This window comes from Hirundo rustica, chromosome Z (genome assembly GCF_015227805.2).
Source record: "Hirundo rustica isolate bHirRus1 chromosome Z, bHirRus1.pri.v3, whole genome shotgun sequence".
NCBI classification, from domain to species: domain Eukaryota; kingdom Metazoa; phylum Chordata; class Aves; order Passeriformes; family Hirundinidae; genus Hirundo; species Hirundo rustica.
Window position 1 is genome coordinate 41,809,235 of NC_053488.1, and position 21,002 is coordinate 41,830,236.

The 21,002-nt window shown below is 37.3% G+C and overlaps 1 protein-coding gene across 2 annotated transcripts in view; it reads right to left on the minus strand.

Annotated features, from left to right (window-relative positions):
* The window catches only part of CNTNAP4 (contactin associated protein family member 4), a 217,261-nt gene that overhangs the window by 69,109 nt on the left and 127,150 nt on the right, over positions 1–21,002 (minus strand). For both annotated transcript variants that reach the window (XM_040090884.2, XM_040090885.2), the window contains exons 4-6: positions 13,940–14,087; positions 1,465–1,668; positions 1,108–1,292 (exon numbers count right to left, since the gene is read on the minus strand). In XM_040090884.2, the coding sequence (XP_039946818.1) occupies positions 1,108–1,292; positions 1,465–1,668; positions 13,940–14,087 (537 nt within the window). The remainder of the gene's footprint in view (positions 1–1,107; positions 1,293–1,464; positions 1,669–13,939; positions 14,088–21,002) is intronic.

The following is a 21,002-nucleotide window of genomic DNA, read 5'->3' on the forward strand; positions in this document are numbered from 1 at the left end:
AAAATTGTTACAAAGGTCAATCTAAACTATTAACCTTTTAATTTTAAAATTTTGCTAATTTTTAAATACTTAAAATAATTTTACCAAAATAAAATATATCATAAATTTATTAAATGAAAAAAAAAAATTAAAGTCAGAAATGCAATTATAAAAACAGTAGTTTGTTCTTTTTTCAATGTTTTTATGCTTTCTTTTTACTTCTGTTAGCAACATGTATTTCAAACTATAGTACAGGGTGGGTAAGAAGAAAGTTTAATTTACAATATTGACTGATTTAGTAAAAGATATCTATTTGTCAACCAGTTATTTTCTCTATCGCTTTTCTTTTTTGTTAATTATTATGATCCTCCAGACTTTGATATTATGATTTACATTCAGAAACTCCGAGCAGATATTTTTGAAATGGAATAATGCAGATACAGAGCGGCATGACATCTCGCTCTAAAGGCTTAAAAATTGGAATGAGTACAATAAAACCTTCAAGTTCCAGACATTCTGCTCTATCACTCATTGTCTTATCCAACAAGCAGTATAGGGCAAACATAAAGTAACCAGACATCTCATTACAACTGTGAAATAGTGGTATTTTTAACCACTAGCAGGAAAATTTCACAGCATATTACACCTACTACTTTTCATGACTCTACTATTTGTGCAAGTAAGATTTTTCCACAGCATAATTTTCAGATCTAACAGGTATTTAAGTCTTGATATAAACATTTCTAAAATGGTTTTATGCTGATATATTGTAATTTTCATCAAGTTTTATAATAATAAAATTCATATTCATTAAATAATAGCATTGAGTTGAGTCTCATTCATTCAGTTTACAATATTGTTTATTACATTTGCAGCTCTACTGAAATCAAGGTATTAAAATAAAGAATTCTGAGATGACAAAGATGGTATTTCAAACATACTGAGTTGAGAGTCTAATGGAAGATTTGTACTCCAAGAAGACATCTTTTCCTTTGATTCATTCCCTTAACAGATTGAAAATCCCCAAGGTCTTAAGGACTACAAACAAAAAGTTGTTTCCTTTGCCTGTTTCAGTGCATTTACATAAGAAAGGTAAGAAATGTAATAAAGGAAAGGTAATTTTCACACCTCATAATCAAGGTCCAAATAACTGAATTCTCCTTTTGCATGAAAATGATGAGTGTGTTTATCCACTGTAAAGTTTACTTGATTGTTAAAATGCTCAATGAGAACAGAATGCCAGTGTTGATCATCCAAAAGGCTGCCCAGCGTAATATTAATTTGGGCATTAGAAGGATGAGTTTTAGTATCACCTTGAAAGAAGAAAAATAAAAACTATTAATTTCATTCAAAAGTATAATTATTCAAAAATATACTGCTAATTATCATACTTCATATATTAAAATCCACTTAACAGTTTAAGAGAACTTTTAGTCAAATAACGCCTAATAACTATATTAGACTTTATGAGACTATAGCTGTTACCTAAATTAATGAGTAGGGACAGCTTCCCTTTAGTTAATTCCATGGTGAAATGGTCTCCATTTTGTCCTTCTCTGTGGAGGAGAATTCCATCACTTTGCATTGTCTTAAACTTCAGAGAAATCACATCTTTCAGTGCATTAATGAGTTTTTTATTTAATGTGTAAATTAGACAACTTTTCCCATCAAAGCCAACCACCTCAGACCCTAGAAGTAAAGAAATGAAAGATAATGTATAATGCTACGTCTAAAAGAAACAGTTGCATATTATTTTAATATGGCATGAAGTTCCATCACTAACATCTCTAGATCCACTTGTGCACAGTAAATTGTCCTTTATTTCTTCCCCATATATTAATACTGTTGTGTTTTAATGATGATGGTATAACTAGATAGTAAAACCACGTGAGAAGAGATCTGGCCTCTATTCAAATGTAATAATATTCACATATGCTGAAAGGTAGGTCTTCCTTTCCTTGGAGCTATAAAGTACTTCGTCCATTTCTGGTTTTACTTGTATTCTTAGGCTGAATATCTGCATTAATTTATCTGCAATTCATTCCAATGAACAAAATCAATGAGGGGGGGGGAAACAAACAAGCCAAGGCTGCTGTTGACCTTCAGGAGGGAATAGGGCTACCTGATTTTATCCCAGTAGTATAAAAAATATCTGTCAAAATTGGAAATTGGTACAGATTGAACAAGGCACACACAAAGGAACTGGTAACACTATAAAAAGCTCGCAGAGTATTCATGGTTCATATGTAATGGACAAAAAAGTAATTACCCTTGAAAAATGCATTTTTGAAGTGAATAAAGACGTAAAGAATACTTCATAAAATATGAAGTTATTTCTCAACTGACTGGTTAACTTCTTGCAGGTTAAGGGAAACCATTATCTATTTACTAACTTTATATAATTTCACTGAAAATATGTCTCCATATTGTCAGCATGGAAATGAAATTAATTCAAATTTACTCCTGTACTTTAGGTTACTAATTTATATTCCACATTCAAAAAGCTCTTGTCAAGAATGCTTTTAAATATAGTTTCTTGATTTTCTTTATATCATGACATTGAAGAATTCATTTATCAAATGTACAGTGAATAAATATGACATTCTACCTAAATATGAATCCTAGATCAACTATTTTGCTTCATTTTGTCACTGAATGAATGTGGACAGCAAAAGTATTAATTAATATTGAATTAAAATAATGAATGTGATGTAGAATAGCTTCAATAAAGACTTCAATAAGACCATTTGTACATTTTTATACATCTATAAAACCAGTTGAGACATTCTTAGTAGGCAATGACAACTAAAGATTGGGAAGATATTCTTCATATTAGTTATTGGGACAAAAGCATAAACAACATCAACACGACTCTCCAAAATCCCTTACACTATTCTGAAGCATAGTTCCTAAAAAGCAAAATCTGCTTTGTCCAAATTTGAAAAATGAACAAAATTAAATTTTGCCCACACCCTCACTCCATGAATTAATGAAGATTGTGAAAGGGTTGCAGATGACAATCAAAATTCTTGTAACATTTCTAACACAGGTCTTGTCTTCACCATCCATGCATTACCCCTGGAAATATATTTAAAGCGGCATGAGAAAGACAGCTTGGGTGTACTGCAGGGTTATAAGGATAAATACAATATGGGCACATATCCAGGGTACTGTAAGATTTTCCTCTCTTATTTACCAACTGCTTGCAACTTCTAGTAGTTTCTGGACTCCAAAATCCCTCTACATTAATTTTCTCTACTGTTGTTAATAAGTATAACAAATTAACAAAAACAGGTGGACTTGTTTTATGAACACTCATCTTTTGTTTCCACAATTTGCCACGTGTGTTCCTTAAATTAAAGTGATCTAAATCCTTAGTACACTACGAAAATATCTTTGGACAGCACAAAATGCCCCTGAGAAACTGGAAATTATGGAATCCCCACACACCACAGGACCAAGAATCCTAGTGATCCTGAGCAAAAATTTTAGTTGAAATATCTTTGATTTTTTTCCCCATCTTTATATCAATTGAAATCAACAATAATATTCCATGAAGAAAAAAACCTTAAAAAATGCAAACCAAGTGGCCATTATTCCTGTTATGAAGAGAATATGAAGTCCTTTCTTTGACTGATGTAACTGTGATGTTGACTTAAAGCATTTCAGCCAGGCAGGAAATGCTGAAAAAGCCTCAATACAATTATAAAGTGATAGAGAACAGTACAAAAGTACTTGCTCAATATCTAGAGTGCTTGTTGTTAGGTATCATAACATACACATCTAACAAATTTTAATGTGCATTATCTATTTATTTTCCAGTTATCTATATTCTACAGTGTGCTGGCTTGAAGGCAAAACCAGAGAGAGACTCCAAGTCAGAAAAAAACAATTTAATAGGAGAGAAAAAGAAAGGTAAAATAAAATAAAATAAAATAAAACACATGCAGTAGTACAAAAGATCACTGACAGTCAGAATACAACCTGAAACTATGGTGGTAGCAGTCCAGATGAAGTGGTCTTGTTGAAGCAGTGTTCCTGCAGAAAAGGTCTGGTAGCTCTTGTCCTCTGGGAATCCAGTGGGTAAGGCTGCCTGTGCTGTCCCAAATCCAGATTATATCCAGGTGGGAATGCTTGGCTCCTCCCCCTGGGCGGAGCATCTCACCATGGGCTGATATCATTTCATCAGTCTTGTAATGGGTCCTTGATTGCCCATGAAACAGAGATAGCTCCTGGAGGGAGTTATCTATGAGTCATGCAGCAGGGCATTGATGGGGCATTAACAGAAGATAGTCTGGAGGGAAGGAGCAAGGGAAACACTGCCCAACCTAGTTTCAACAGCTCATGTAGATGATGATAGAATACATACTTTGGGCACATTTTACATTGTAATCTAGGACATGATCCACCCTTATTCTATGACCATCTACATCATACCCAAATTAATACATTCTTACAGCTAGGTAGATAAATATACACATGTTTATACATACCCATATACAGAATGAAATCTCACACCCAGTTCTCACTTAAAATTAGGTTGCTCTGTGGTACACAACGGGTTTCCCCATCTTTCTGCATTACCCACCAGGTGGAACCAGGTCCTTGAGCAAAAACGATCCCATGGATGGGTCTGCCTTTGCTTGAGGTGGGATTAATCCAAACAGTTCTTCCTAAAATGCCTTTCACGTGTACCACAGGGACTTTATCTCCATCCACTGTGTGCAAGGGTTCAGACTGGGCAGGACCAGCTTGACTGATTGACCCTCGAGTGTTGACCATCCAGGTTGCCTTTGCTAAGTTCACTTCCCAGTTTTTGAAAGTCCCCCCACCAAGCGCCTTCAGGGTGGTCTTAAGTAACCCATTGCACCATTGAACTTTTCCAGCAGAGGGTGCATGATAAGGGATTTGATATATCCATTCAGTGCCATTTCTATAGCCCAGGTGTTTATAAGGCGGTTCTTGAAATGGGTCCCATTGTCTGACTCGATTCTCTCAGGGGTGCCATGTCTCCACAGGACCTGCTTTTCAAGGCCTGAGATAGTATTCCGAGCAGTAGCATGAGGCACGGGGTAGGTCTCCAACCATCCAGTGGTGGCTTCCACCATATTAAGCACATAATGCTTGCCTTGGCGGGTTTGGGGAAGGGTGATGTAGTCAATCTGCCAGGCTTCCCCATACCTGTACTTCAGCCATCGTCCACCGTACCACAGAGGCTTTACCCACTTGGCCTGTTTGATTGCAGTGCAGGTCTCACAGTTGTGGATGACCTGTGAGATGTTGTCCGTAAGGTCCACCCCTCGGTCACAGGCCCATCGGTATGTTGCATCTCTTCCCTGATAACCAGATGCATCATGGGCCCAATGGGCTAAGAATACTTCTCCCTTGTGTTGCCAGTCTAGATCCACCTGTGATACTTTCACTTTGGCAGCTTTGTCCACCTGCTCATTGTTGTGATGCTCTTCATTAGCCCGACTCTTGGACACATGTGCGTCCACGTGTCGAACCTTCACGGTCAGCTTCTCTACTCGGGCGGGGATGTCCTGCCAAATCTCAGCAGCCCAGATGGGTTTCCCTCTGTGCTGCCAGTTGGCCTTTTTCGAGCGATTCAGCCATCCCCACAGAGCATTAGCTACCATCCACAAGTTGGTGTAGAGATAGAACCTTGGCCACTTCTCTCGTTTGGCAATATCCAAAACCAGCTGGATGGCTTTAAGCTCTGCAACCTGACTTGATCCACCTTGTCCCTCGGTAGCTTGTGCAGCTCGTTGTGTGGGGCTCCATACTGCAGCCTTCCATTTCCGGTTAGCGCCTACAATTCGGCAGGAACCGTCAGTGAAAAGGGCATATTGTCTTTCAGTCTCCGGTAGCTCATTATACGGTGGGGCTTCCTTGGCATGTGTCACTTGTTCTTCCTCTTCTTCAGAAGATAATCCAAAAGTTTCACCTTCAGGCCAGTTAGTTATAATTTCCAGAATCCCAGGGTGATTTGGGTTTCCAATACGGGCGCTCTGAGTGATGAGGGTAATCCATTTGATGCATGGAAGGAACCTTTCCCTTGAACATCCATCCCAGCACTGGTAGTCGAGGTGCCAAAAGCAGCTGCGTTTCAGTGCCAATTACTTCCGAGGCAGCTTGAACTCCTTCATAGGCGGCCAAGATTTCCTTCTCTGTGGGAGTGTAGTTGGCTTCGGATCCTCTGTAGCTTCAGCTCCAGAATCCCAGTGGTCAGTCCCGAGTCTCCCCAGGCAAAGACTTTCTGCCAAAGACTCCAGGACAGGCCATTGTTCCTGGCTGCAGAGTAGACCACATTCTTCACATCTGGTCCTGTCCTGACAGGGCCAAGGGCTACTGCATGAGCGATCTCCTGCTTGATCTGGGCAAAGGCTTGTTGCTGCTCAGGGCCCCAGTGGAAATTGTTCTTCTTGTGGGTGACCAGGTAGAGAGGGCTCACAATCTGGCTGTACTCAGGAATGTGCATTCTCCAAAAGCCTATGGCACCGAGGAAAGCTTGTGTCTCCTTCTTGTTGGTAGGTGGAGACATTGCGGTGATCTTGATTACTTCTGTGGGTATCTGGTGATATCCATCTTGCCACTTGACTCCCAGAAACTGGATTTCTTGAGCCGGTCCCTTAACCTTACTTCGCTTAATGGCAAAACCAGCTTTCAGCAGAATCTGGATAATCTTCTCTCCTTTCTCGAAGACCTCCCCTGCTGTGTTTCCCCATACAATGATGTCATCAATGTACTGTAGATGTTCAGGAGGTTCACCCTTTTCCAGTGCAGTCTGGATCAGTCCATGGCAGATGGTGGGGCTGTGTTTCCACCCCTGGGGCAGTCGGTTCCAGGTGTACTGCATGCCCCTCCAGGTGAAGGCAAACTGGGCCCTGCACTCTGCTGCCAAAGGAATGGAGAAGAAGGCATTGGCAATATCAAGGATTGCATATCACTTTACTGCCTTGGACTCCAGCTCATACTGAAGCTCCAACATGTCTGGCACATCACTTTACTGCCTTGGACTCCAGCTCGTACTGAAGCTCCAACATGTCTGGCACAGCAGCGCTTAGTGGTGGGGTGACTTCATTCAGAGCACAGTAATCCACCCTCAGTCTCCATTCTCCACTGGACTTTCACACTGGCCATATACGGCTGTTGAAAGGTGAACGAGCCTTGCTGACCCCCCCTTGGCTCTCCAGTTTACGAATCATCTCATGGATAGGAATCACAGGGTCTCTGTCTGTGCGGTATTGCCGACAGTGTACTGTTGTTGTGGTGATTGGTACCTGTTGTTCTTCAGTTCTCAGTAGTCCCACAGCAGAGGAGTCATCTGAGAGACCAGGCAAGGTATTCAGTTGTCTGATGTCTTCTGTCTCTACAGCAGCTATCCCAAAAGCCCAACAATATCCTTTTGGGTCTTTGGAATATCCATTTCTGAGATAGTCTATGCTGAGGATGCATGGGGCCTCTGGGCCAGTCACGATGGGGTGTTTTTGCCATCCATCCCTGGTTAAACTCACTTCAGCCTCCAATACAGTTAGCTGCTGGGACCCTCCTGTCACCCCAGAAATAGAAATGGATTCTGTTCCTATATACCTTGATGGCATCAGGGTACATTGGGCACCAGTGTCAACCAAAGCTGTATATTTTTGTGGGTCAGATGTGCCAGGCCATTGGATCCACACAGTCCAATAGATCCGACTGTCCCTTTCCTCTACCTGGCTAGAGGCAGGGCCCCCCTATTCCTGGTCATGCTACACGTTGCTCTCTTCTTGTAAATATGTTTCTGAGGTCCCTTCAAGAGGATCAGTCATATCATCCTTCCTATACTGTCTGGAGTTCTGTGCCTGAGAGACTGGAGCAGCGTTAACTCTAGATGAGCTCTTTGCGGTAGATGTCTCTCTTCTCAGTTCACATACCCTGGCTGCTAAGGAGGAGGTGGGTTTTCCATCCCACTTCCTCATGTCTTCTCCATGCTCCCGGAAGAAAAGACCAGAGGTTACCCCGTGGAGTGTATCCTCTCTCCCTGGCTGGCGGATGCCTGCTCCTAATGGCAGAGACTCTTGTTGGTTCTGGCGAGATGTGGTAAATTTCTTCTTTAAGTTCCTTTTTCAGTTTCTGATGGCCCTCTTCAATCAAACTCCGGAACTGCTCAGCCAGCCTTGTTTCCACAGATGAGACATGGGTACGAAATGGGGCAGGGACAGTGTCCTCATAAATTCTTAGTTTATTGACCAAGACGCCCACCTTGTCCTCGCCTTCCCTCCATTGCAGCATTGCCAGGTAACGGGAGTACATCTCTGGTCCAAGCCGTGCGAATCTAAGCCACATCTATGATGTGCACTGGACATCATCTGGGCTTTTAGGAAATCTCTCGTCTTCTGAGAAAATGATCTCCAGCACAGCCAATTCCCTCAGGCATTGGATACCTTGTTCCATTGTGCTCCATTTTCCTTGGTGCATCTGGAGGTCTTTACAAAGGTATCTGTGGTACTTCTTCACAAGACTAGACGACCACCGATGGCAAAAAGAAAGAGCCTGTTCTTTGTCCGGGGGGAAAATATTGCTTTATTCTCCAGTCCTGCCCTGCTTTGGCTGGAGATCTTCCCCAATCACTTTCCGGTCCCAGAGTGACCAGCCCTGCCCATGCTTGGGCCTTTTCCCCAGGGGGCAGGGCCCAGAGGCAGGGACAAGGCACTACCCAATCAGGGATAAGTGGAAGTAGAAGAGTTAGGTTACAGCTGAATAAGGAAAAACCATTTAATACAGATTTCAAATCCGATAAAACACAATATAAACCCAGTTAATGCATTACAACAGGTATCTCTCTCTCACACTTGTTAGCAGTTGCCGCCAGAGGCTGAGAGTTTGTTGGGTTCTCCCGATCCCCTGGTCAATGACCACATCCCGAGACAGTGATCCCAGCTGCCTGGCCTCACTTCCATCCAGAATGGTGTCATTGGCTGCGGCGTCCCAGATGCGGAGCAGCCAGGTCAGGATGGACTCGTTTGTCTGGCGGGTGAATTCCCTCCGCAGGTCACACAGTTCACCCAGGGATAGAGAGCGGGTGATGATCTCTGGCTCTGTCTCTTCTGCTGGGTGCGAAGGTCCTGCCACATCCTCGTCAGTCATTATGCGGACTGATTTGCTCTTTGATTTCTTCTTCTGAACGGGGGCTACTGCTACTGGTTTAGGTTGTTCTGCTCCAGTAACAGTTTGTGTGGAGATGCTGATGGCACCTTTGGTTTCTTTCTCCTCTGTGACAGCTTGTGTAGACACTGACACTGTTGCTTTGTTTTTCGTTCCTTTCTCCTCTGTGACAGTCTGAGTAGATGCACATACTGTTTCCTCTGTGACAGTTTGTGTAGACACAGATGCCGTTGTTTTGCATTTGTTTCTTTTTCCCTCTTCCTCAAAAAGACGCTGCACCACCCCATGCAGTGTTTGATTTCTAAGCATGGTGCAGGCCGTGCAGAGAAGACAAAGCAGAACTAACAACAATATTATGCTGTCCTTGGCACCTAAAGAGAACTCAATACTTTTGAAAACTGCTATGCCAGGCCTAAAAAAACTGGAAAAAATCATTCCTTACCCCTCCCCACAGGGGCTGGGTGCGATTGTTGAGAGCCCAGATGCAGCACTCTGGACCAGGACAAGAAAACAAAATAGAGTATATATTCCGAATGATGTTCATTGCCTCAGAGGTTATCATACAATAAACATAATAGACCAATAAAGAAAGTTTTGTGCCATACCTGGTCTACACATGAGCATTAAGACCGGCAAATACTGCCCCATGTGTGGGAAAATGTAAAGAGCTAGGTATAAGATACATGAAAGTATTTTGAGCATCATAGCGGAGAGCTGTTCTTTTCTTTTTCTCACTACAAAATTGTAATTCTGACTTTTCTCAGTACCTCCTGCCCCACGTTGGGCACCAAAATATCTGTGCTGGCTTGAAGGCAAAACCAGAGAGAGACTCCAAGTCAAAAAAACAATTTAATAGGAGAGAGAAAAAAACGGTAAAATAAAATAAAAGAAAACAAAACACATGCAATAGTACAAAGGATCGCTGACAGTCAGAATACAACCTGAAACTGTGGTGGTAGCAGTCCAGATGAAGTGGTCTTGTTGAAGCAGTGTTCCCACAGAAAAGGTCTGGTAGCTCTTGTCCTCTGGGAATCCAGTGGGTAAGGCTACCTGTGCTGTCCCAAATCCAGATTATATCCAGGTGGGAATGCTTGGCTCCTCCCCCTGGGCGGAGCATCTCACCATGGGCTGATATCATTTCATCAGTCTTGTAATGGGTCCTTGATTGCCCATGAAACAGAGATAGCTCCTGGAGGGAGTTATCTATGAGTCATGCAGCAGGGCATTGATGGGCCATTAACAGAAGATAGTCTGGAGGGAGAGGGCAAGGGAAACACTGCTCAACCTAGTTTCAATACCTCGTATAGATGGTGATAGAATACATACTTTGGGCACATGTTACATTGTAACATCATACAATTTCATACATTTGTCATTTTTACATTTAAACTTTTCATATTTAAACCTTTTAACCCTCCATGTTAAAAAAATCCCCAGCTTTTTGTTTCTTTGTTTTCTATTTTTAGACTACTGGTTTTCAGAGGATGAAATTAGAGAGTATTTTAATGAAGAGGGGAAACTGTAAGATAAACACTTTCCTAATATCACTTTTTTTAGTGTCCTGACACAGCTTAACCTGAACTGTGTTTTACATGGCTTAATTGTCCCAACCTGGCATTTCAGGAACAAGACACAGGAAACGTCAGTAGTGATTCACTGCTCTCTTTTGTACACACTAAATAGAAAGTACTATCAGGTGGAGGCTTCAGACAGATTTTGGACTGAGGTTCAGCACAGAGTATTTGGAGCGTAGTCATGGCACAAGCAGTCATTTTACCAGTTCATATGAAGGCAGGTTTAATATCTGGAGGTAGGAAACATCTTCCTTTCTTCCTGCCTTCCTACCTGCCTGCCTTCCCTTCTCCCTCCTTCCTTCCTTTCTTTAAATGACTGTAGAACATGAGTAATAAAACTAAGAAACATTGCAGGGACAGTAGAGTGAGGAGGGAGAAAACTTTACAGAAAAAGCCCACAGGGGAACTCCTTTAATATTTCATGTAAGTTCATAACTGACTAGCCTTATTTGGCTTTTCTACTCCATAAAAGCTGAGGCAAAAATGAAAGGACTTGTCTGGATGCATACTTTACAAACATCTAAAATGTGACAGTCCCTGAGATAAAAAGTTTACAGGAGAAAAAGAGTTGTGCGTAAAAAAAAAAAAAAGGAAATATCATGAGTATTACCAAGCCTCACTGAGACTGTAATGAAAAGAGAAACAATATTTTTGAGAATACTAGGCAAAGTTATTCAGAGCAGGCATTTGACTGGAAGACAGCAGATTTGAAGTAGTGTCAAAATTTGCCTGGTAAATATGACTTACACTAAGATAGTAATGACTTATTTCGGGCACAGAGACATGCGTTTTTTCACATCATTTTATGGAGTATAGAGATCTGCTTCCCGTATTCTCACAAAAGTTTAGCTGTGTAATTTCTAGCAGGTAAGACTGAAGAATTTAATTAGTGCATTTGCACTAGAATACAGAACACAGTTCAAATACTTGATGGTAAATCAAGAGAGTTGTTTATTCTTAAAACCTAATAACCATTGAGAGCTCCCTGAAGAAAAGGATGAGAAAATGGGTCATGCAAAACATGTGAATCAAAGCTAAAGTAGATACTATTGGCATTTCTGCTTTTTTTTTTTTTTTTTCCCTGGTCTCACTTTGAAAAGTACACATTCATTTAAAAAGAGCCAGGCATAATTACTGTAACAGTAACTACATGTCCAGATTGTGCCTGATAAATGGAGAAAAAGACTGGAGAGAAAGAATGAAACTTTTACATTTTAAATTATTTTTTAAAACTATAAATCTATAATCTCCTGGTTTGTCTTCAATGCAGACTACTGAATTTAACTAGTTGAAGCATTTGGTAATCAGTAGATGGTCAAAATAAATACAGAGATGATAATAAGTCTGCAATTCATCTAGAATGATAGCATTTATAGATAGGAAAAATAAGCATTTCTAGAACATGCAATATAATTAATTCAGAGAAAATCTTAACCAGCTTAAAAAAACCTACGTATTTTTGATGCTATCATGTTCTTCACATACTGCATTATAGTGAATAATGGATGAAGTAAATATTAATTTTAAATTCATCCTAATATTAGAAGATAACTACAGTTGATTCCCTTCCATAAGCTATCTATAGGATAAATTCTGTGCTAAGTATGTAAAATAAAAAAAAATTATAATCTTCCTCAAAAATAATTAATTGCTACACAAAAATATTTTAATTTCCTAACTGCTTAGCACAACTGCTAAATGCTTTATTTTATCAGTTGCATTAACACTTTTCTTTACTTGTAATTCAGACTCAGAGTTTTCCACTGCTGGGCAAATAGGCATGACACAGAAGAGAGCCATAATATGGATCTTGCAAGCCGTGACAGAGAAAATTATGACAGTGAATGTAAATAATTTAAATCTGGATTTTAGGCACGGTCAAAAGACAAATCTTCAGTGTGCAAATGTTTGAGAGCAAAACTGAATAAGGATTTAAATGTTATCACATGCACAAGGTGAAGGACTGAAGAAGCAAAGTTAATGACTATCAATGAACTTAAAAGTGAAGCTTAAAGAGAAGAAAGACTATTCTCCCATCATGTACCACAGAAATCAGGTCTCAAATGGGAGACTCAGATGAGATTTTAGCTGGGAATAATAAATTCATCTGTTCAGTCTCCATTTTTAAAGTTCGGTTGTTCTGGTACTTAAAAAAGTTCAGGGTAAGTTGATACATGGTCATATTTCTCAGTTACTCAGTTTTCAAGGCCATTTTCTCAGATTGTTCTAGGAAACGTAAATCATGCCCCTAGTCTCAAGGCAGCTGTCACCGAGGAATTTTGTGTAAGCCTTCAGGTCCTTCTCCTGGCATGAGATGTCTGTTTTCTGGGATGGAGAAGTTTACCTGATTTCTGAGGTGATCTAATCTCCTGCATGCAGGTTTAAATTTTCAATATCCTTAGTTCACCACCTTTTACCATTTTACAAAGTCATGAGTAAGGTAGAAAGCCTAGAGATACGTTTTCCTGATATACACTTATATACTGATATACACAGTCAGATACAAAAGCATGACAGCAGAAAACAGATATAAGGAGACCATAAAAGAGCTCAACCATACAAAATATAACTTTTACAAAGTTGAAAAAAATGCCCAAAGATCAAAGTATACACAAAAAGTAATTAAAGAAGTTGCTTAAAATAAATTCTGCTTTCATCATGTAGAAAATATGTGAAGAATAAGAAGCAGTAAAAAAATTTACTGAGAGGAATTGCTTTTTTAAAATCCAGGGATGAAAAACTATAACAGGAAGATGTCGGGAATATTTACACTGTCCAGCAGATCAATAAAACCACAACACTTACACAATCTACTTCCAAAGGCTTATGTCAGTTATTAAGGGCACAAAAGCTATTCTAAAAGTATCCCTAAATATATAAAAACTCCAAAGTGTCCTATTTTTTATTTGTGGGTCTATCTAGATGTACTCTTACTAGCTCAGGATCAAGACCATATAGATTTAAAACTGCAAACATTTCCCATATTTTGGCTTTCAGATAGTAGAAAGCATACCATTTTAAGATCCAATTTTTAGGACTATGAAAAAAAATAAAATAAATTTGCATTAAATCAGTTATTGGATTATGTCCACACCATTCATTACAATACAGAAAGGACTGGAAAATAAGCATCATATATTGATAATTGATGTAAAAATAGTGAAGTATGCACATAAACTTATTAAATTGGTTTTATTTGAGATTAAATTTAGTCTTAGCTGACTCAGAAATAAACTTACTATATGTGCATCCATACACTTCAATGCGCATTCCAATCCTGCCATTTGGATTCCAGTCCAAAGGCACAAAACGGAGAAATCTTGCTTTAATAGAATGCTGCAGCTTATAGTACACGACACTGTCTGCATTTGTGTTTCCAGAAAAGGCCTAGAAGAAAATGAAGAAGAAATCAGCCACATCCACATTGAATACAGGAATATAAATAAGTATCACTGATGTTTTCATTTTACATATTTTATTTCCATTTCATCTGGCAAATAGTCAAGCATAGGAATAAAATGCAATCATCAGTGAATTCCATAGGAACATCGGATGAATCAATATTGTCTATTGTTTTGGATAACATGTTAAGTAATCTGTGTATTTAGTGCTGCTGCCCCACTCAGCAAAGTATTTAACGTCTTCTAAAATTTTAGTGAACAAACCCTGTAAACCCAAACATTCCTATCAAAAAACATGTAGAATATCCTCACATTTCACGGCTTTATCTAACACTTTAGCAAAAGAAAACAGAGGGATGTCTACAAGTTCCTTCTACTGAAAAGTTAAAGGGATTTCACTGCAAGCCTGTGTTTCAAATGCATAGTATGCTGTATTTAAAATGTATTTATACTGACAGATCGTGGTAAAAAAAGACTTGTTTCCAACTAAAGTATTTGTTTCCAACAAATTATTGTAAAAGCAATGTGTTTCAGTGTCCTGTTAAAAAAAGAAGAATTTTTATTTCAGTCGTTTACCAAGGTGAAAGAAATAAACTTTTTTGCTGTATTGAACTGATAAAACTACTTTCCCTTTTTTTACACAAAGAAAACAGCAAGACAAAGAAATGTAAAGAAGAAAGTTTTTTTAAAAAAGAGCTGTAATATTAAATTTTAGCATTCTAAACCTGGAGAATATATTCTGATATCTCTGGGTTGTCTGGTGCTTTTTTTGTCATTACCTGTTCATGGTATGTGAAGCAGAAAGGATTTGTTCAGACATACTGAATGCAAATATCTGATAGCTCTCTGAAATATTTAGATGAGCAGTATTTTAAAAGATTATACATTTCTGGCTGTATGAACAGTGCTGTTGCCATAGCTATAAACTACAGATGTTGCAACTGGAGAAGTACGTAGCAACACATCTCTCAGTATGCAGCTTCTCTATCCGTAAGTTTTAGAAACAGAGATGAGCTTCTCTGCATTCATTGTTTATATTTCTATACACAATTTTTTGAACCTTCTCTCGCCTGTACTAGTTAAATTTCAATAAATTCTAATCGCTGAACTTTCAATGGAAAAAAAAAAAAAAAAAAAAAAGACGAGAAACCAAAACAACTAATCAATCAAAACAAAAACCAGAACAGCTAGTGAATTGGCCTATTTAAGTTAACCTGTTAGGCTAATAACAGGCAATGAGAGTTAGTGACTTTGAATGTCCACTTTCAGCTTATGCTTTGTATTTCCAATAACACAGCATGAAAAGGTGGAAACATATTATAAAAAAAATCAAGGAAGACCTAGTGTTCGGAGGGTGAGACCCTTCCAGACCTCTTGTCCCTTCAAATCCTATTTGTCATCTGCAGTAATTGGTACTACCCATGAAAGTGCCAATGAGCTTGTTGACTGAACCCGAACCAAGCTCCAGAAGTTTAAGTACTGTGAACAAATGAAGTGTTCAGATAAGATTTAATTTTTGCAAAATTGTTTTTGGAAAGCAGCCACCTCATAAAAATTAATTTAAGTTTTGAAAAGAAACTGTATATGGCTTCATTTTTTTACTGTAGAACGTATATTTAAACCCTGTGGTCTTAATTTAAAATTTGGATTTTGACTTCAACAATAACCTAAAAACACTTCATACTTCTTTTTAAACACCATTCAGAATGGCCAGTTAGGAAACCAGTATTTTTTTGCTTAGTTTTACAAGGCATTTTTATCTGGGAAAACCACATTTTAGAGCCTATCAATTGTGTTGAGTATTGAATGTGTTTTCATTGCTTGTTTTAAACAGTCTAAATGTTAAAATATGTATTCTGGGTTGTTGTTGCTGTTTGGCTTGTTTTTTTTTTTCTTTTTTTCAGTCTAAGTCTTCTTCAAAAAAAGAGACAACAAAATCAGACTGCTTTTTCTCCAGGCTACAGTACTAAAGATGTACCCGAAATACATGAAAGCAGCCTGTAAGCTTGTTAGAGGAGAATTATATTTGTGACAGACAGTTCTGTCTTCACAGTGGAACACAATTAGTTTCATGGTCCAATCCAGCAATCTTTAAAACATATAATTATAACCAAATAATGAGCTTCTTTCTTCCTACCCCTCTTCTCCAGACTGTTCAGATTACTTCATTATTGTGCCAAATCATGTGCAAGGAACATGCCATTACTTTAGATAATGCAGAATCCTCACAACCTATACAAACATCTAATGGTTAAAAAGATGTAATGTGGGCCTCAGTTAATAGGAATAATACGCCTAATAACTGCACCTAATAAACACAGTTTGCATAAATATTAATAGAGTTATACGTGTAACCCAATATAGCCACTTGTTGAATCTTAGTCGATGCATTTACAGGTACTATATTATACTGCTTTCTAATAGCTTAAATACATACCATCTTTCTCAAAGAATGCAATTTTTGAAATACTGAAATACTACATTGCAGTTTAGCAGTAAACAGAAATAGGGCCACTTAGCAGCACAGAGATCTAAATAGATAACTCTCCACAGCATATTTTATTCCATGAAGTAAGAGTACTCTGGGCTGTACTAAAGCCTGAACTGCTCTCAAATTTTGTTCAACCATCCTACTCATTTTCTAACCCAGTAATATCTTTATCTCAAGCTACTTTAACCCTGCTTTGAAGAGAGAATTAATCAATCCATTATGGTGTCAGAAATCACAGATGTGCTCTGGACTGTATGGTAAAGCTAAGTCCTGTCCATAGAAGGGCATTGGCAAGCTCAGAATTATTGTGAAGGTAAGCTTGCATCAAGAAAAGGTAAAAAAAAGTTCTTGGTTTCTCTGTCCATCTTCTATGTAGAAAGCACACATGGGTGTCAGCCAGGGATAATACAGGCATGCTGTCCAAAACATTCTCACCAATCAAAAATTCCCCCAGAAATGAAACTGTGTAGGACCCCTGCTTCAGATAACATAGAGGACATGACACTTATTTACAAATATAACTTTTATTGTACAATATACATATATACACTGTAAAACATAATACTAAATAATATGCAGAAAGCTTTTACATATGTTGTGCACCCATTGCAGTAAACATATTTATTACAAATATTACTTAAATAAATATACATATAAAAATAAACATAAAAATATTTAGCTGCAAATCCCCATCCAGTGTTTAACAACAAGTACTGTAACAGGATCAAACCTGAATAATATTGTTGGAAGAGAAGTTGTGGTATTAGTGTACCTTAGGATGGGTCTAACTTCATCATGTGGTTTATGAATTCTAGTGCCAACACCAGAAAAAACAATTGAAAAAATCAGTGAGAAGTAACTTGGAACTGTTGATATAAACTACTGCATAAAAATAATGCTGCAGGATTAACACATATCTCCCATTTTCTCCCACTACTTCTAAGTTACAACCAAACTCATATAGCAGTTTAAATTATTTACATCCCAGTTTAAAAAAAAAAAAAAAAAAAAAAAAAAAGTGCCTGTGCCAAATAACTTAGTACACAGTACAAGTACACATCAATTGGCATGTCTTCTGAACAAGAATCCAAACACTTTATATCCTATTACCACTGTGGTGAGTTTTTGTTACGCTATTTTTATTGCTCCCAAAAGTCAACAGCTATGAACTGTTCAGTTAAAGTGAAAATATGTGAGTCATTCACTCTGACCAGAGAACACTATCAGAAAATTGTTTCCTTTCTTACAAGTCCACATTGCAATTATGGCTCGGACAAAATGATCACAGAGGTTATATTAACAGATTTGTATGACTTCATTGGTTATAAACAAAATATGCAAAAGCTGGCTGATATGCTAACAGTGGCTGAAATACTAACAGTGACATTATAGTGAGAAGCGTTATGTTATTCACTGTATTTTTCTCTAGATCTTAACTCTGAATTGTTTGAAGATACAGTTGAAATGTACTAATGTTACCTCAAATTGATCAGAACACACAGCAGTTACACATAAATCTGAGTGTTCATAATGTCTTTTGTAAAAAAAGGACAGTATATATTAACGACAACCTGACTAATAAAGACCAGATATACAGGAGAAAAAAAACAAAAACAAAAACAAAACCAAAACAAACAAACAACAACAAAAAACCCCACTTGGCAGAAAACCTCATAAATTGTTGTTCCAGTCAATGTTCACTGCTTGAAACACCTAAGTCCCCATTACTGCACTACTGTACTTACAGCTTTCCATCACTGTCACTTAGGGAAAGATAGTAGGGTAAATTGTATCAATATTCTTTCAGTCTATCTCTTTCTCTTATTTTTCACATTTGTTGCGTGTTTTATTCAATGTCATGGTTCTTCCTCTTTTTTTTTTGTCTTCCACTATGTGAGTAGAATGTTAGCAAAACTTCACATAAGAGAACAGCTCCAGAGTTGGTAGACAATGAGAGGATGAAACCACACTTGCCAGTTAATTTATCGAAGGCGACACCTAATATTTGTAAATTGACTCTAGGTATTCCTTCTTCCTTTCTGTTTGTTTGATTTTTTTTTTTGGGGGGGGGAGGGGGGGAAGGTTGGGGGGATACTTTTTTCCCCTGGTGTGTTTGATTCTTTAGGGTGTTTTTTTTGTGGGGGTTTTTCTGGTTGGTTGGTGGGGGTTTTGTTTGTTTTTGTTTGTTTGTTTGCTTGCTTTGTGGACTTTCTTCTTTTTGAGAAAAAAATGAAACTATTGCTTTCATATTAATATAGAAGAGGGATATCTAAATATAATATCTAAATATCTAATATTAGGCTAATGGAAAAAGGTGATTTGTTTTTTGTTTTTTGTTTTTTTTTTCTTGTTATAGAAGTAGCAGTTGGATATAGTATTGGAGGGGTGTGTAAAATTGTATGAATCTAGGGTACTTGAACAGATACTGTTAGTCAGAAGAGGTTTATCAACAGCTAGCCACACTCATTTGGAAATGGGCTTAATAAAATGTGTGTTCTGTCACTCTTTATTTTTTACTTTCATGTTCAATATAGCTGAAATGAAAAGGTACTTAATTTTGCAGATGACATGGTATGGGGACGAATAAGAATAAGAATAAGAATAAGAATAAGAATAAGAATAAGAATAAGAATAAGAATAAGAATAAGAATAAGAATAAGAATAAGAATAAGAATAAGAATAATAAAAAAATATTGTAAACCACCAGTCACAACAGGCATTTTGAATTCCTCCATCTACCTTATTTCCTTGAATTCACTCAGATGCAGTAAAAGGTTTTATGTGAAATAACTTGCCACCATCAGAGGGAGCTCTTGTATTGACACAACTGGGAACAACATTCTCCCTTTAAAAATTATCGTAACAATTCTTCTTTATAAAATCTCAATATATAGTATGAATCGACAATATTTTATTTATTAATATCTAATCAAATGTAACTCAGCTATATTCCTGAATATTGAAAATATGAATGTGCTTCATAATAGTATTACTGGCATTCTACATAATATTTAATCTATATAATTTTTAATCTACATAATTTTTAATCTACATAATCTTTAACAACTCTTGACGATTAGCTAACCCTTTATGTGAAATGAATATGTTTTTTATAATATGGATTTTTAGTCAATGAATTTAGATTCTGATATTCCATCATCTAAACTGTGATGATCTTGGAATGTAACAACCAAAATATTTTTGGTAGTTTTATTTTCACTTCCCCCCCCCGCCCTTGTTTTTTAATAAATCCATTTGAAATAATCTGTAAAATATGAATTTTAAATTTGGGCTAAAGTGCAACTGTCTTTTCTACTTTCAAATAAATTTGAAGTTTAGTCACTACTCTTCTAGGCAAAATAATGTTTTTACTAGTGGTATTTAATCTGGAGTGCAAAATTGAATTGATACACTTAGAAATAATTATCTCCATAAGCGTTATGAAATATTTTCAAAGAGCAACAACATGTTTAACCTGTTTATTCTACATATTTGCTTGTAAATTGGGGTGGGTGTGTGTGTGTGCGCGAAGTGTAGATGATATAGTTCTGATTGTATGAAATTTAGATAGGAATCACAATTCACTACTGTAGTTCCGTAACACATGACATAACTCAGAGACTACCAGAAAGGTAATTCAAGTAATATATAACTATAATACACTTAGTGTATGATATCCACTGAAATGTCAAAACAGTAGGAGGGAATTCTGTTTGCTCAAAGCAATACAAAAAAACCTCCAAAATTTTAATAATATTATAGCATATATTTTCTTGTCATAAAATTTCACACTTTTCTTTGAAATTATATTATATTATTAGCAAGGAAAGGAAAGAAACCTTATTAACTATGCAAGATTGAAACAGCACAGCAAATACTCATGTTCTGAGGATCATAAACAATAAAATAGTCCATTAAAAAGGTTTCCTACTAAATGATTTCTGTGGCTTCTCACATATTATGTCTCATGACTTCTACCTTTAGAGAAATTTCTTTAAATTAATTCTTTAACTCATCATTATGGATTTATACTAGTGTATAACATCAACTTAACAGGTCAATACATTTCTTAGGTTGCTACAACATTAGTCAAATATCTCACCCATTTCAACAAAAATCTTAGTGGCAAGATCTCACTTTTCACACAGGGCTTGCCATTCTGATAATAGAAAACCTTTCAAAAGCAACCAGCTTTCATACTTTTAGCTTTAGTCTGGTGAAAGATACTATGAAATGAAAAGCCAAAGGAACTCACTGAGATTAAATATTTTGGATATGATGTGAACAATAAGGCTCTAAAAACATTCTGTATATTAATACTAATTCTGTACAAAAGTGTTCAGCAACTGTACATGAAGGCTGCATTCAGTACTTATCAGGGACTAGTAAAAATATGTGGGAAATATTTCC